General features: G+C 45.7%; 1 protein-coding gene across 1 annotated transcript in view; it reads left to right on the top strand.

Annotated features, from left to right (window-relative positions):
- The window catches only part of PTDSS1 (phosphatidylserine synthase 1), a 62,815-nt gene that overhangs the window by 32,579 nt on the left and 12,182 nt on the right, over positions 1-18,054 (top strand). The window contains exons 6-9 of the mRNA XM_045805906.2: positions 2,423-2,574; positions 5,764-5,905; positions 7,856-7,968; positions 10,800-10,865. Coding sequence (XP_045661862.2) covers positions 2,423-2,574; positions 5,764-5,905; positions 7,856-7,968; positions 10,800-10,865 — 473 coding nt within the window. The remainder of the gene's footprint in view (positions 1-2,422; positions 2,575-5,763; positions 5,906-7,855; positions 7,969-10,799; positions 10,866-18,054) is intronic.

The following is an 18,054-nucleotide window of genomic DNA, read 5'->3' as shown; positions in this document are numbered from 1 at the left end:
TGTATTGTCCTAAATCCTCACCATAAACCGAAAAGGCTGTGTACATCCCCAGCGGACAGATGAAGGAACCAGAGCCTTGCTTCATGAGGTGAGCCAGATCGCACTCCAGCTGTGCTTGGTTCCAGGGGTGCAGCGCACACTCCTGCTCTCCCAGCACGTTCCCCTTGGAATTCCAGGCATCTTCCTAACCTCGCTGCTGTGGGACCGTGGCCAGGCCCTGGGCCTTTCTCCGCCCGCCTGCTTCTCTCCCCTCACACTACACATGGCTCCGTGCCTGCTTCCCTGCTCCTCAGCATCCTCTCGCCTCCTGTAAGCAGCGTGGCTCCGTCCAAGTCTTTCACGCCGCTGCTCCATGTGTATCTAACCTCCTGTCCTCTCCTGGCTGAACCACTCACCTCCTCCCTTCACCGTCTCTTCCCAAAGGAATCATTTTCACTTCTCGGTCAGGTTACATTCTTCTCCAACTGAAAACTCTTTAATGTGTGTCCATTGCTCTTATGACAAAATCCAAACCTCCAGACCAGCCTCCAAGAGGCCCGATATTAACCGGCCACAGCCCACCTCCCCTACCTGCTTGAGACCCTCCCCACCTGCAGTGTGCACTCTAGCCATCTTTGCCTTCGTGTCCAAGATTCCATATCTTTTCCTGTCTCAGAGCCCACCTGCAGACTCTTCGCTCCTTTCCCTGCTCCCTGCCCTGGCTGTGCTGCATGTTTGTACGCCTGGAAATGGAGTACCTGGCCCTTCTCCTTTGAAACGCTCATCACAGTTTAGATGCTTACAGTGTCTCTTTGCTGCCAAGGGTTAGGCCTCGAGAGGGCAGGGCCCCTCTCTGTGTAGTCCCGGATACTGTGCCTTGCAAGTGGCACGTGCTTCCCAGATTCCTAGTGAGCGAATGAGTGAATCCAGCCCTGTCTAGCTCCTCCTGCTCAGGTCTGGACAGACGAGGGGACCAGGGCCCAGCACCTTGCTTCGTGAGGTGAGCCCGGATTGGGTTCCAGATGTGCTCCGCTGTGGATGGGCAGCCCTCGTTCCTGCTGTTTGACGTGTCCCCCTTCCCGAGTTCCAGGCATTCATCTGGATGGCCCGTCTCACCCCCGGTATCTGGTACTGTCCAGGAAAGCTCTGGAGGCCGAAGCCCGTCCTCCATATCCCACTGCTCTGCATAGTGTCGTGTCAGCAAATACGTGTCATTGACTCTGTTGACGTGTCTCTCTTCCCTGTCTAAAGGCCACAAGTTAGCGCCCCATCTCATGGCTGGGAACCTGGGGGTACACTTCAGAGGCTGTGCGTGGCTCGCCTCGGAGAGGAAGGCAGCCACCTGCCTTCGCCCATGGGGCAGCTGTGCTCCTCGGAAATTTGCATTGTTTTGCAGTTTCTGAAATGCTTTCATGAACAGTTGTATTTCATAGTATTGATTACATTACTTCAGAGGTTTGCAGTTACGGAGTGGCCTCTTTCCAGAGAACTCCCAGGCACTGTCTTTGTCATTTCAGACCTTCTTAAAATGGGCCTGCACGCAGCAGGGCACGCTTCTCTGGACACAGCTGACCCACTGTTTTGGACAAAACTATTTCCATAGGAGATTTCTGTCCCCTTTCCTCCCTTCATCCACAGAATGTCCTCTGTCTTCATCCCCGTCTCGTGAAACCTGTCATTCCTGTCCTTACCAGTCCCAGTCCAGTATGTCGTGCTCCAGTTGCCATCTGTCAGCACGAATCTCTCTTTTGTCCCACCGTGCTCCGTTTTTGTCGCCATGGAAACATTTGCCACAGCCTACCTGATTTTGTGGTTCTGGATAAACGTCTGACTCCTGCCCTTGAGATCAAAAACCTTGACTGTTTTGCCTCAACCGCTTATACATCATAAGCACTTAATAAGATGATTGCAGATTGGTTATCGAAAGGTTTCCTGGTTTCCTAAAACATGTCATCAAAACCTAACCTTTCTACTTTTGCAGTTTCCTTGCTGTTTTACCTAAATATCTATGGAATATTTCTAAAATGCGCAGCTTGAACTCTCAAGCTGCTAATTTTAGGACTATGCCAACTCTCTGTTGGCAGGTACGAAGACTTTTCTCCTTCTCCCCTTCTAGATCCGTGTCTTGTTACCTTTAGCCAAGGTCGTTCATCATTAGTATTTTTCAGGAGCGGTTATCATTTCTTTAAAGCCCTATGTTAAAAAAAACAACAACAACAACTGTTTGGATTCATAATATTTGTAAATCGTCCACAGCATAAAAAGCAAACCTGATTACAGACCTTGTTTTTATTTATTCTGTTCATACATTAGGAAAACCTGACACGTCAACAACTCTTCCTTTTTTTTTTTTGTCAACAACTCTTCCTAACAATATATTATTCCAAGGAAATCCATCTTTCTGTGGCGTTGTTTTTAAAACCATGGTCTCTTGTTTCCTCAGCTTTTCTTCATGCACCTGCTGCCCAATTTCGCCGAGTGCTGGTGGGATCAGGTCATCTTGGACATCCTGCTGTGCAATGGCGGCGGCATCTGGCTGGGCATGGTCGTTTGCCGCTTCCTGGAGATGAGGACCTACCACTGGGCCAGCTTCAAGTGAGTGGCCCTCTTCCTGCACATGAGTCACCGTGTTTCACAGTGCATCCTTCACCGTGTTAGTAGCGTGCAACTTTGGTGTGGTCTTAGAGGATGAGAAGTAAATTACATGGTAGTAATTGAAACTCACGAGCGATTATAGACCTAATTTCAGGCATTCCTCCAGAAAATGCTAAATCATTTGTGATTTTCTCACATCCATTTTATTTTTATGCTTATGCCTCAGTCTACATTCACCCTGCCGTCACTGGATTAGGTAGTCCCCTCTTCCCCGGTTACCCCCTCCAAGCAATCTTTTTAGGGATGTCAGATTCATCATGTCATTCTCCTGTGATGGCTTCTCGTGGTCTTTAGGACAAAGTGCACAGAGGGGGCTGGGCAGGTCCGCTCCTTTCCTCCACACCCTCTGGGGCACCCAAGGCTTTGAGCCCATGCCACGTGCTCCTCTGGACCTGGGTTTGACCCGTGTCCCCAGGGTGACAGGTCCTCTTCTTTCCTGCCTCAGCTCCCTTGATACCTTTCCAGGTAGTTATCTCTGACTCTCTGATTCAAGTCACACGTCCCTCCTCTATGCCACCATGGGGGACGGCGCCCACCTCCATCATTCCTCATCGTGCTCTCCTAAACTCACTCACTCCTCAGTTTGACGGTCACAGGAACTGTGCCATTGGCCGGGAGGGAAAGAACAGCAGTAATGATCATGAAAGTAGTTGTTTTTATTGTGTTTACACCTTCATTTATTTATCAAACAAAACAGGAGCATTTTCCCACATCATTAAATAGTCTCCTAGACCATGATTTTAAGGGCTTCTTCATATCCCAACATATAAATAAATCATGAGGTATTTAACCAGTTCCCTTTTGTGGTCATTTAGTTGTTTCGAAGTTTTCAGTTTTATGAAGAAAGCTAGAGTGAACATTCTTTACACATAATCTTTGTGTAAATTTTTTTCTGTAAATGAATTTATTTACACCCATTTATATTTTCACCCATGTTCGCTAATGTATGTATGTGTCCATTTCACTGTTCCTTTGAATTTTACCCTTAATCCTTTTTCAATGTTATCACACATAGAATTGTGTGATACTGAATTTCTCGGCCATGTCTGTTAGGTTTTCCCTCTTTTTATTAGTGCTTTTGATAGGTTAAGGATATTAACACTCTCATAAATGTGACTTTATTTTCCATTTTGTCATCCAGCTTTAATTTTCTTCATGGTAGGTACTCTATTTAAACTTCAAAAGATTTTAGTCTTTTTGTTTAGGTAAATGTTGACCTGTATTTTCTCCCAGTTCTTAATGGTTTGGTTTTTTATTATGAGTAACTTATTTAATCTTTCTCAAACTTAATTTGGTATATGGTGTGAAAGAGGGATTTCACAGTGTTTTTGCAATTGAGTCAACCGTGTTCCCCATTCCTTTTTAAGTAATCCTTTCTTTGGGTACTGGCTTGAAAGCATACTTTTTAATATAGTTAAGACCGTATATTACGGAACAAAAACTGTAGCTGTGAGAGATGTTGTAAGCAAGCTTGATAAGCAGTATCTCCTTTGAGCCTGACCTCAATCCTAGGGATTGACACTACTTTTCTCTTCCTTCTAGGGATGGTGACAGTGAGAACTAGGTTTAGTACTTTGTCTAAGGACACACAGGTAGCAAGCGCCTGAGTGTGAATTTAGGTCAGGCTGCCTGGCTCTTTACACATTGCCGTAACGCTTCCCCATTTTCATACACTTATGCTTTAGTTTCAACTTGAGAGTCATTTTGTCAGTTTACCAAAACACAAGCCCGACTAATAAGCAGAAATGCCACTGGTATATTTTTTATGTTAACGTCAAATATATAAATGAACATAAAGTTGAATTAACCTCTTTACAGACAATCCTGACTTACAGTGATGGTTTGACTCCATGATTTTTTGACTTAACAATAGTGTGAAAGTGATACGCATTCAGTAGGAATCATACTTTGAGTTTTAAATTTGGATCTTTTCTCGGGCTAGGGATGCCCGTAGGACCCTCTCTTGCGATGCTGGGCAGTGGCCGCGCAGCTCCCCGTCAGCCAGGTGATCGTGAGGGTAAACAGCCATTATACTCACAACCATTCTGCACCCAGACAGCCGTTGTTTTTCACTCTCAGTACAGTTTTCCTTAAGTTACATGAGATACTCAACATGCTATTATCAAGGAGGCTTTTCGTTAGAAGATTTTGCCCAGCCCCCATAGACAAATGTTAAGTGTTCAGAGCGAGTTTAAGGTGGGCCGGACTGAACTATGATGTTTGGTGGGCTAGGTGTATTAAATGCATTTTCATCTTATGATATTTCCATGTTATGATGGGTCTGTCAGGACAGAACCCCTTCATAAATTGAGGAAGATCTGTAGTAAGCATTCCAGTACTTGACCCCACTGTGTCACTCTCTTTATTTCCCATATTCCTCTTCCTCTTTCCATATAGTTGGCTTTTTTTTTTGTAAATACAGTTCCTTCATAGTTTTTGTTTATTTTTGGATAAACTCTATTTTTTTGTTGTTGCTCTTGTCCCTCAAATCTTGCTGCAAGATTTTCTCAATACATGCTTGTTGATGGGTTAGGTAAATGAACGAAGGAACAAACCCTCACCTCTTCCCCCACAAGTATAAAAGGCCTGACCTGTTTTGTCACGGGAGTATGAAGTATTTGAGTGATTTCTAGGATTAAAACTAAGGAAGGTTAAAAATCGCTGTTTGTCATCCCCAACTGTTCACTTACCTTGGGAACAAATGGGATGAAGAAAGGGTGTGGGTGACCTCAGAATATGGAGCACGTCCTCTGTTTCACTGAAATGCCCTGACTTGGGAGGCGCACAGCGGGTGGGGTCATATCCTTGCCGGCGCCCTCGTTCTCCCTGGCCTGGTTCCAGGTGGTTGTTCACAAGTGAAGGCCTCTCCTGGCTCTGCCGTGACCTGACCCCTGCCCCGTGCTTGTCATCACTGAAAGTCCCCATCAAGTATACAGCTCTCCACGCTGCCTATGGATAGAGAGATCATTGTTGGAGAGACGGTTCGACTAGAAAGGAATCTTTTTCTTCTGAGCATGTGTTGCAAAATTATCAGTGCAGGTTATTTTTTTTTTTTTCTTGTCTTTTTGTTTTTCTTCTTCCCTTTCCTTATCTCTTCGGATTTTCACCGGGGCCGTTCTCTTCTTACAGAGACATCCACACCACCACCGGGAAAATCAAAAGAGCCGTGCTCCAGTTCACTCCTGCTAGTTGGACCTACGTTCGATGGTTTGACCCCAAATCTTCATTTCAGAGAGTGGCTGGAATATACCTTTTCATGATCATCTGGCAGGTATTTTTGCAGATGCCCAGAACTCGGGGCAGGGGGGAAGCAAAACCAAACAAAACCAAAAGCAAAATAAGAGCCATCCAGGAATTTAGAGTTAACGCTAGTTGACACTGCTTAGCCACTGGCTGGTTCGGAAGATAGAAGATCCTGCAGCTGACATATAGAATAATTAAACAGAACAGTGTTATCACGCCTAAGGTCTTGCTTCCTGGGGAAGACATTTTCAAGTATCTTTCTTTGAATTGCAAATTAGAAACACCTTAAAATTCCCCGAAAGAAGCTTTTGGTCAGCATCTGTCACCCAAGGAGTTAGGCATGGATAGCTTTTCAGAGTGATCGTTTTCAGGACCAAAGGAGCAAATGCAAAGGCTTTCTCTTACGTTCCAAATTTAATGTTTGATTTTTAAAATTGTGCCTCAGCTGTTACTACTCTGCGTAATTTGTAGAGAGCTAAGTAAAGAAGCCGTCTACCACCAGGGGCCTGTGGGGGCACTGGAGCCCTTTGGGGAACCCTGGGTCCTCCAGGAAGATGCCGTCAGTGGAGGGAAGGTCTCCTCCCACGCGGCCCACTAGGTGATTGAAGTGATTCAGACAGCCAAGGGTCTTGGAAAAGGATTACCAGATATCTCTGTTTTCTAGAGATAGCCTTTTGTGTGGCTCCTCCTGGCCCCAGGTTAATTATTTCACAACTCTGGGGGACTAGCTTTTGCCTGAAGAGTCTTTTGGAATCATCAGAAATTATATTTTGGACACATGCACAAAATACTCCCAGCATAAGAAAAAATAAGCATGTGTCACCTTTAAGACAATTGTCCTGGTCCCCACGTGAAGAATAGTAGTGCTCATCTCAGTAAATGGACTTTAGGGATACAGAACTGTATGTGAGTAGTTGAACAGTCACCGTGGTTTGGGGAAGTCTGTATGTATAAAGATGGGAGTTTAAATGGATGGGGATTCAGTTTTACCTCATGAGAGCAGCATCCAGGAAGGTGTAGGTTTTCCTTTAATCCACGAACTAAGGAGGAGTGTGGATTTGTCCAGGAGAGATAGTAAGGCGTGCTTCCAGAAGGGCAGCATTACATGCAGCATACTTCTTCCGCAAGCATGAGCACTGAGCTGTGACCAGCTTTCCACGTGTGGGGTTAATTAGTGGACCGTGTTTTAATTTTATACCCTTGAAATCAGTGCTGTGGGAAAAGACACACGTTTTACGTCACTGAAATGAACCTGCTGGTCCATGTGTTTTCTAAGCAGTGACCTATCCTAATCTCTGCTCCTTGCTCAATCTGGATGGGAAATGCAGGAGGCGGGCTCAGCAGGGAACCCACCCCTGTGCTGCCTCCTGTGATGAGCTGCACCGGGATGCTAACCTCAGGGAAAAGGACCACGGCCTGTAGATGGAACCTTGAACCAACCCTTCACACGCACCCTTAAGAGCTGCCTTTGGCCGAGGCGTGTGTTACAGGCGTTCCCAGTCATTTCTCATGCTCAAGCTTCTTTTGGTGATTAAAGAGCTCACTTTCGTACAGTCATACATCTTGTAGACCCGGCCTGATTTCTGTAAGACCGCAGGGGTGTTCCATGGCAAATACTGGTTTTCATGATTTCTGCTGTTCTCAAAGTATCTGTGTCCCGACTGTTCAGCAGAGCACATGTATGACCCAAGTGACAGCCACGCCCCAGGAAACATGACCGATAGCTGATGCCATCATGTACCCCTTCCCCTACCCCAGCACCTCCCCCATTAACCCCCAGTTGGTTGGTGCCAATATTGTACTGGCTGTTACTTAGTTTAAAAATAGCAACTATTCTGGTAGCGACTTGGACGACCCCATCTATTTTCTGAAAATGTTTTGAACATACTAATTATTTTTTAGAATGTCCATAACAAGGAATATATTATTATGACTTAGCATGCAGTATCAGGTTGACTAATGCCTCCTTCTTTTTCAGCTAACTGAGTTGAATACCTTCTTCTTGAAACATATCTTTGTGTTCCAAGCCAGTCATCCATTAAGTTGGTGTAGAATTCTCTTTATTGGTGGCATCACGGCTCCCACAGTGAGGTAATTCTATACAAGCCTGACTGTCATTTGAGCACATTAACCTGCTATGTATTCTCCTGCTCAGCTTAAGGAAAGTCACGTAAACTAGCAGATTTTCCATGAAAATGTTAAAGGATTAGACCTCTGAATATGACAAAAATGTTTTGCTCTCAGACCTCAGTCACATGGAGAACACCACACAAACCATTATCTTCAAACCTTTTTATTACCCTCCACTGCTGTTCCATTTTTACCCCCTTTAACATCCTTTAAATTAAAAAAAAAAAGTGGTGATGCTGACTTCTTTCTAAGATGAGGTGATTGAAAAATACAAACATTTTTCTGGTGGATCGGAAGTCATAAATGATGTTATTTTTAGAATGGCTCTTTTAGAGCCGGTTAATTTCCTTTTCACATTGTCCTTCCTGTCATCCTCCAGGACAACTGAGATAAGCTTGGCTATTCATACTGTTGTTGCCCCGATATGGGTAGGGCCCCAGAGGTGAGGTGTTCTTTGGAGACTCCCACTCACGTAGACTGATCCCAGTGAATATCAGACAGACATACTTTCATCTGTTTCATTTTTCCTACTCAGAGCTAATAGCATTTGGGTTTTACAATTAATGTTGGAGCACTGGCATTGAGCAGGAATAACACCAAAGATAGCTACTCAGTCAATTCAGATATAAACTAAGCAGTTACAGGGGTTAGCTTTTCAGAAGCTGTGGGATAACTCAATTCACCATTTTTAGTGTGCATGCAAACCACACAAGCAGAGTGGATGTTCTCCTTGGTCAAATAAACCTCTTTACTCCAGCCAGCACCTCTTCTGGTCCTCATTAATTATTATAAAAAGGAAACAAGCATACATAGATACATAGATATATAATATATATAATGTATATCTATATAGATATTTATGTATCTATGTTTATCTGTATCTGTATCTATATATATTTCCTCCCAGATCCTGGATTGAACAAGCCAAATAAGAGACAACTGAGTTCTGTGGAGCTAAGGCCTAAAATTCCATCTCTGGTGTCATTATGAACCAAATGGGTAGCCAGCCGTTGGTAGGCAGGTGGCGTTCTGACGTGTCACAGACCAGTGGCCTGTTGAAGTAGTGTTCTTGCAAATATGCTATTTTCCCTCAGTGCATTGGAACCTCCTTCTCTCATTTAAAATTTAATTTAATTTGAGAAAGATTAGCCACAGCTTCTTGGTAAAACTCAGAATAATCAACAAAGTCAGTACGCGAGGAAAAGAAATCTCTTATAAAACAGAATCACAAACCACATCTGATTGATCATGAAATTTTAATATCGTTAAACATCACAAAACAAAAACTGGAGACTAGCCGTCCAGTATTTTGAGGGTTTTTTTTGAGAGCTTAAGATTTTTGCTAAACCCTAGGATTTCTACGTGATTCTTTCTTGTTTAAAAATCAGCCACTTTTCTATGTTTTTGTACCTACCAGAGGCATTTCCTCTGTATGAAGACGCTGTGACAAGCCACTTGGAAAGATGGAGGTGCTCCAGCGGCTTTTAACACAGCCGCTCCATGTAGGGAGTGCCAGGCCCCTAAAAGGAGAGGGAGCATATAGGCTTCAAGATAAATCATACAGACCACATCTCCGTTTTCTTCCCTTTTGATTCGACTCTCTTGCTTTGAGAAGATTTTTGACTGAACATTCTCTGAATCTGGTAACGTAAAGTGCAGTCCAAGGGGAGGGACGCAGTCGGAGGGTCGAGTCGCCAAACTGGTAAAAGCATATTAGGTAGACCTGAATTCTTTAGGACTAGAATTCTCCCCTCAGGCCTTTAGGGTGAGGTGATAGTTTGTGGATGACCTTCAGGTATCCACGAATCCCCTGAGGCTTAATGCAGAATTGTGTGTGTGTGTTCGTTTGCCTTTATCATAGGTTTCATTAAATCCTCAAAGGAGTCTGTGACCCCACAAAAAGATGACGAGCTCCTGCTTCAGATGCTACTTCTGGAGGGATTGATTGAGTTTTGGGGGTAGTTATGAGGGTCTAAGCTCGTGCTGTCCTAAGTAGCAGCCACTTAGCACGTGTGGTGGCTGAGCACTGGAAATGTGACTGGTCTGTGTGAAAATGTGCCATACGTGGAAAATACGCACCGTATTTTGTAGACTTAGTGCAAAAACAACGTAAAATGCTTCACTATAGCTGTTTTCAATATGTTGGATTAAATGACATATGTTATTGGAACGAATATTATCTGTTCCTTTTTACTTCTTCAACATCACCGCTAGAAGATTTTAAATTACACTTGTGGCTTGTGTTACATATCTATTGGACGGTGTTGCTCTAAGCTTTTCAACTTCATATCATTGCCTCTTTTTTTTTCTGATCTCATCAGTCGCATTTAAAGTCATTGGTATTCAGTGAACAGTGAACTGCAGCTGGGGTCCCATTCCAGTTCTTGAGAGCCAGAAATGTGTGTCTGTCCTGCCTGGGTTACAATCAGCAGCCTTTGTCCTGGAGAGTGCCAGAGGAGACAATTACTGACAGTGTACGTGACCCTCTGGAATCGCTTCCATGCAGAGACTTGAAGCACCCATTCTGTCCCCAAATCAAAACCACCTTTGCGAATAATTGGCTCTTTAAACCATGCTCTCCTTCTTCCAAACCCAGCCCGAGCTTGTAACCTTTTACAAGAACGTTTCAGCAGGCACCGGCTTCCTAGTCCCTTGACCAGAAGTAGACCAGGCAGCCAGAGTACGTACAAGGCAGAACATCTTTTATATTTGCTCTGTCAAAGTGATTTAATTCTGTACCAACCCCTTGGTCTTCCAGAAGCTCTCAATGAATTCCACGTTTGTTCTTGCAGGCAGTACTATGCTTACCTCACTGACACACAGTGCAAACGCGTAGGAACACAGTGCTGGGTGTTTGGGTGAGTAATCTCTTACTGTGGACGTTTCAGAACCACTTGAGCCTTTGAATTGCCTTGGTTTTTTCTTGACCCTAAATTAAGTGCCTTTCAGTACAATTTTCCTATGAAGCTTGCTGTTGTTTTTATAGGTCTTTTCATTTTTTAACATTCTCTTTTCTGATTTAAGTTTAGGATATTGTAGTTCATTGGCAAATTATAGAAAGATGATAGATAAACGGCTTTTTAAGAAAAATAGGAAATCAAAAGATATTTTGTGCATAGAACTTGGGAGACTTTATTTTGTGAAATAAGTAGATGATGGATTGTTGAAATTCCCTCTAAATTCAGTGGCAAGTTTGGGACATCATTTTTGTGATAGGCTTATCAATGCTTTCTGTTACTTTCACATCAGAAAGGCCCCTCAAAACAGCTGCTTGCTACCTACCAAGGTATAATTTTATTGTTCCAAAGAGAACTAACACATAGTCACATGGTCACAATTTATTGTCTTGTTAGAGATACCAATGCTCTCTTAATATATTATTATTTAAATGTTTTGAAAGACCGTAAGAGACCCTTAACTGTAGGGAACAAACTGAGGGTTGCTGGAGGGGAGGTGGGCGGAGGGATGGGGTAAGTGGGTGATGGGCATTAAGGGGGGCACTTGTTGGGATGAGCACTGGGTGTTCTATGCAACTGATGAATCACTAAATTCTGTGCCTGAAACTAATACTACACTATATGTTAATTAACTTGAATTTAATTAAAATCTTGAAAGAAGAAAACGTAAATGATTTGGAAGAGACCATAGGCTATCTAGTTTAACCCCAAGGTGTTAAATGCGAGACCGTCCTCTGTCTCGGGTAAGTGATTCTATTGCTTAGATACCACCAACAGTTTACCATTCCACTTAGCAACCGGGGTTCCAGAGATGTCCAGCACATCTGTGTGCGAAGTTCAGTCCCAGAGGCACCTTAGATTTAAGAACTAATCTAGGTTCTAAATTGAGTGTGATGGCATAAAGACAATGTGGTGAATACCCGTAGTAGGGAAGAAATTACTACTTTCAACAGATTTTTAAACAGAGTTAACTTTCTTTTTCTCAGTTAAAAAGGTAATACATATATATAGATAAAAAAAGTGGCAAAACAAAACACCCCAAAAACCTAAAGATGATCCAAAGAAGTCACCTGGTCAGAGATAATTGTGGTTAACATTTCTGTGTTATTCCTTCTAAACATTTTTCTGTGTGTGTGTGTCCAGCTCTCAGTTCAGAGACTGACGGGTTACTCACGTTAGCTGTAGGCAGTCTCCACCCCGCCCCCTGGAACACAAAGGGTCGTTGTCCTTATTTCTCATACATTCTGTGACATAAACTGATTTTCCTACCGGGTGGTAACATGGATTCGCTTTCCACTGTTTGTGATGGGAGCGAGAACTTACACTGACGGAGCAGAGGCCGTGTGAGGGCACACTTGTTGAGTCACAAAGGAGGGAGGTGCGCTCTCTTTCCTGTCCCGCCCAGAGAGGATAAGAAGCATTAGTTTTGCATCTCCTTGCCCACAGAGCGCTTGAGTCCCCCTCCACCGCTTACAGGAACCTTCTGCCCACGTGCGGTTTTTTCTTCACATTCACAAGTCCTTGCCAGAGTCTTCACTCCACTGCGAGTGGACGTATTTTCCCCACAGCCGTCTCTGTTTACCTGTTGAGGGAAAGGAGATGCTGATCAGGGAGAGAGGTAGTGTTACAGCAAAGTTGGTTTCTCATCGCGCAGCCAAAAAATAACAATCCCTGGGGGTGGGAGAAATGGCAAAGTCAGCAGGGCTCGAGCTGCAGAAAACGCGGCCACAGAAAGTCGGATCTTGATGAAAGTGACCCAAAAAATAAAGCAAAATGCAAAGGAGTGCTCACTGGGCTTATTTAGTATGCTTCTCGAGAGTAGAGAGCTTCCAGAAAGGTGGGGTCAGGGCTCCGGAACCTTGAGAACTAGTGGGCCGTGCTGAAAATGAAAAGGCCTCTCCGAGAATCACACCCAGCCATCCGGCTGGGCCTGCAGACGCTGGCAAGGGCCACCTCCCATCAGCCCGCAAAGGAGAAACAACACGGCCCCAGCCTTGTCTCTTCTCTCTGCAGCGTTGCCCCTCAGAGGCCACCCCCTCCCCTCTTCTGCCCCATCCCTCCTCCAGTCTCCCTGCTGCCCTCCTCTCTTGTTTTCTCCATCTCGTATAGAAACAGCAAATGTTGGGGTGCCTGGGTGGCTCTGTCCCTCAAGCATCCGAGTCTTGATTTTGGCTCAGGTCATGATCTCAGGGTTGTGAGATCGAGGCCTGCATCGGGCTTAGCGCTGAGCCTGGAGCCAGCTTGAGGGATTCTCTCTCTCCTCTCCCTGTGCCTTTCCCCTCACTCGCATGTACTCTCTCTCTCTCACAAAAACAAAGACAAAACAGCAAACGTTTAAATGTCTTATTTCTTTTAATAACTAGGAGCTGCTTCATAGCTTCCTTTTCACTAATTTTAGAGTAATTTCAGGCTTTAGCACGGTGTGGAGATGTGGGGAAACAGAGTAGGAGCGCCCCTTATAGTGACAGCGGAATTTTGCTTTTGGGGAGGTGGGCGGGAGGGGGGGGGGAGACAAATAGGACCACCTGAGGTGTCTTTCCCACCATTCCACAATTTTTTCTCCTCAAGAGAGCACTTTTTTCTTCTGTAAATGTTATACCCAGAAAAAGTTTGTATTAGTTACTCACTGATGTAACTAAATACAGTCTTACAATGTGGTCTCCCATAGTCATGCCATAGATCTGAACTTTTAAGCCTTTTATTTGAAAACACACTGTGCCCAGCAGAGAGATAGGACCCCATCCAGCTCAGGAATGGGAACCCCACCAAGGAAAAAGCAGTAGTGTGAAAGAGCTGGTCTCTTCTCTCGTTAGAAGGTCCCATTACACTATTTCCAGCTCTGGGGGGGGGCCTTAGGGCCGGACCAATAGGAACAGATTCCCTAGGGGTGCACTTTATAGCATCTTTAACTTCATCTTTCTCCCCACTCAGCCCTCATCATAACTGAGTTTCCAAACAGGAGAGAAGTAAGCTGATGTAGAAAAAAAGATGTTTGATCACTTGGCCCTAAAGGAATGTATCCTACAAGCCTTGGCTGTCGTAGGAGTGAACTGTCACTTTTCATTCCCGAGAGAGTTCTAGGTGGGGACTTTGGGGGTTGGATAAGAGTCCACTGGGCCCAGGGGACCCCAGGACCGCGTCTGCCTCGCTGGCAGAACTGCCCTTTGTTCCGTGTCATTGTAACCCTACTGGTGCCCCTTTGACAATCAGCTGCCATCTCCGGTGCTCTGCTGAACTGTCTGGCCAAGGCCAGTCCCGAATCAGCACGTTCTTCCTCCATCCGCGGCTCTCCTGTCTTCTCCCAGCATCTGCCATCTTGATACCATTCCTTCTGCAGCAGCTGGCCTGGTTTTCCTCCTACTTTTCTGTTCCTTCTCAGTTTCCTCTGCTGGCTGCCCATTCCACGTCACTCCACTCCACAATTTCTTATAATTGTGCTTGTTTTTCCAGGCTCTTTTGGGTCTTTTCCCCCCACCCAAGGATGGACAACAGCTATGAGGCAGGGGGTCCTTCCAGGAGGCGGGTGCGTGTGAGGGGAAGAGACCTCTGTGGGAGGTCTCATCCCACTCTGACCTCTCCCAGCATGACCCGTCCCCACCGTCCTGCTTCTGACCTTTGTTCCCAGCCTCCTGCGTCCCTCACCTTCCCTCCCATCTGCCCACTTCTGTTTCATGCTCACACTGCTAGGGTAGCTTCATAGCCAGTTTCCCTTTCCCACTGTCTCCCCTTCATCCCATCCTCATTTATCCCACCACTCCCTGCTTCTTTCCTCAAAAACACCTCCACTGACAGCCCAAAACCTCTGGCAGTAGGTACAAAATTTTTTTTAGCAGCGGAATCCTGTTCCCCAAATGATATCTTGCCCCAAATCCTAATAGCGAAACAGTTGAGCAGAACTGTCCTGGGTATGCTGCCCAGGACCCTTTTGCCCCTCTTCCCACCCTGCCCCTGGGGTTCTTGGGAAGTCAGAAAGTTCCAGGAAACACCGTTGAACCTTTTTTTTTTTTCCTATCTGGTAAAGCCTAGCTCAGGTATCACTTCTTCTAAAAAGGTGTCTTTGCTCACCCTAACCAGGACCGGAGCCCAGTGCCTGGGGGCCTCTGTGGTTTTGTGGTAGATGTGTCCCGTGTCTCCATGTCTCCTTTCCACTGCGGGAGGGTCCCAGTGTGAGCCATCCTGGCAGCGTGTTCCCGGGCAGCCCGGGGCTTTACGTGCGGCAGGTGCCGGGTGCACCCGGGCTGTGGCATCCTCAGAATCCTAAAGTGGGTTTTGTTGGCAAACTGAAAACTTGCTCTGCTTCTCCGGGTTGGCTCGTACACCAGTGCTTTTATGCCGCAAGTTTCTGCATGTACCTGCTTACATTCTTGTCCCACTCACTGAGGAGCTCCTTACCCCGGACTCTACATTAATGTTGTCTTTATTTGTACCGTATCTGGAAGGAGCTCCCAGGGCAGGGGAGCTGAGAAGGTCCGAGTCAGCAGACCAGCCTCGTCCCCCAGGCAGGAGCACTGTCAGGCAGCCTAGACATTTGGCTGCCTTCTAAGCTTGCTGATTAAAGATAAGGATGGGCAGAGGCGTCAAAGGGAGTAGCAGCCCCGACCCAATTCCATCAAACCACAGTTTGGCCACCGAGTTCAGTCTGGTAAAGATCAGAGAGATTTAAATTTGCACCCCACCCCACCCCCTTGGTGAGGAGGTCGTGCGGTCCCAGCTGACAGGCTCAGTAACACGGGCTCCCTGTGTACCCCAAGCCTTTGGGCTCAGCCCTAAATGAGCCGCCACTTGGGTCTTGTACAAAGTAATATCAGCCTTCCTTATGTAAGGACTTTATCAGGATTCCCTCAGGGGGCCAGGGATAATGGTGGGAGGACGACTGGTGGTAAAAGGGATCATGTGATTGTTGGGTTTAAGGCTTCCGAGTTCTCACCACTTCTTACACCTCCACAGCAACTCCCCTGGTCCTCTCCCCAGATTAGAAGCCTCCCTGCTCCTGCCCCCAGAATGACCATATTAAAATGGAAATTGAGTCACGGATGCTTTGCCCTTTGTTCAAAACCCTTCCTCAGACTAAAAGCCAAACCCTAGTGTGGCCCTCGGGACCCATGTTGCTCTGTGCCTCGTCTCTGCCCCTTCCCCTCACTTCCTGCCACCCGACTTTGCTCAGTGTCACGTGCTCCCCGAGAAGGCCATGCGCAGGGACCACAGCTTAGCTAAGATCCCTCAGCACAAAGGAGCAAATCCTACTCCTGAAGTCGTTGACTGAAACACTCTGTTGTCTTTAACTTCAGGTCATTACGAAGTCAAATTGAGTGGGTCCTGACCAGCATTTTCTTAAAATGAAATAGAATACAAAGATATCAGAGTAAAGGAACAAATTATTCTGTGAAACTTTTGTTTCAGTTGTATGTATACGTGTGTGTGTGTGTGTGTGTGTGTGTGTGCGCGTGTATGGGGTCACAAAGAAAAACGTGTGTCTTGCTGTGGGTCTCGGGTCGTAAAAGTTTGAGAATCACAGCCCTGGTTACTGTGTTTTTGAAAGGTGACTTGATCGAGTAGATACCCAAAACTCTCACAGTAAACTCTGGGTGTTCAGTCTGGCTTAAGGACAGATGAGCACACTGACTTCCTGGGCTGAGCACCTGCTCTTGTAATTCCTCAAGAAGCCCCAGCCGGAGGTTAAGTGTTCTTTCCGAGTCCCCCCGCCCCCCTCCAGACACCTGCCTGCTCTGTGCTGCCACCCAGCGGCCGCTCACAGTCCTGACTGGACCATTCTGGTGACGCTTAGCCCTGCACTAATTATATCGCAGCTAGAATGGTGCTTTCTCACACATGGACTTTCTTGGGGGTGGTCTGGGGCGGAGGTGGTCTTTAGAGATTCAGGCCAACCACTTCTAAACAGTGTTTGATCGGGGCTAAGGGAAAAGAACCCCAAACTCTCTAATGATACATTAAGGAGATTTTCTGCTTTGGTTCAGATTTGAGGCATTCGGTTGTTTAGAGCCATCCATCATTTGATGATGGCAGTGATCTTTGTGTCTGCCCTTGGGGAGGGGGACCGAGGACCTCCTGAGCCCCTTCTTGCCTTTTGAGAGAATATCTGTGCAACTACACTGATCCCTGATTGACCAGATTCCATCTTGAGTGAGGAACACCTAACGTGGAGGTGTCTAAAATCAGCATTCTTGGGTAGTCTTTGAGATCACGCGGCCAGCACCATCGTCCTCACCTCCTCTGTTCTTACCTCCAAACTCTGAACCTTAATAAAGGTCTGATCTTTATATTCGTTAAGTGAAGATGCAGAACGTAAGAGTGGCCTTTTTCTCCCTTTGCTCTTTTAAGTAAAGAGTAAAACGAAATTGTTTTCTTTAACATTTTTGTATTTAGAGGATAAAGGATTATGTATATGGTCAGCAAGAACGGGGAATGCTAAATCTGGAAATGCTTCGAAGTCTGGGAGGGAATGTGATTGCTCCCTTCAGGTTATTGAAAGACAACTCAGAAGGCTCGAACTTGCCCCATATGACTGGAAGACAGAGTTAGGATCCATGGGCAAAAGGAGGCAGATACCAGCCTGAGACAAGGAAAACTTGCCAGTGGCTGAAGAGATTGAGCGGCAGAATAAGCGGGTTCCAACAGAGGCGGTGACAGTTCACCCTGATGATTATAGGCCCAGTTGGAGGTTTCCAGCTATTAAAACATGGGCGGTGAAGTTTTGGTCTGGGAGAAAAGAAGAAGTGAAAAATATTTTATCATATCTGGGGAGGTATGGAGAGACAAATCGGCAGAACACAGGATTTTTAGGGCAGTGTAAGAACTCTGTATGACCCTATAATGTTAAGTGCACAAAACTATACATTAGTCCAGACCCACAGAATGTACAACACCAAGAGTGAACGCTTACGTGAACTGTGGTCTTCAGGTGATAATGATGTGTCCCTGTAGCCTCATCAGTTGATACAAATGGACCCCTCTGGGGAGGGGTCATGACACACGGGGAGGGATATGACAGATCTGTACTTGGCCCTCAGTTTTGCTGTGAACCTAAAGCTGCTGGGAAAAAAAATCAGGTCTTAAGAAAAATAACAATAAA

This window comes from Ursus americanus, chromosome 9 (assembly GCF_024610735.1).
Source record: "Ursus americanus isolate L20-20 chromosome 9, mUrsAme1.1.p, whole genome shotgun sequence".
NCBI classification, from domain to species: domain Eukaryota; kingdom Metazoa; phylum Chordata; class Mammalia; order Carnivora; family Ursidae; genus Ursus; species Ursus americanus.
The sequence above is the reverse complement of the archived record's forward strand: the minus strand, read 5'-3'. Positions and strand labels throughout refer to the sequence as shown.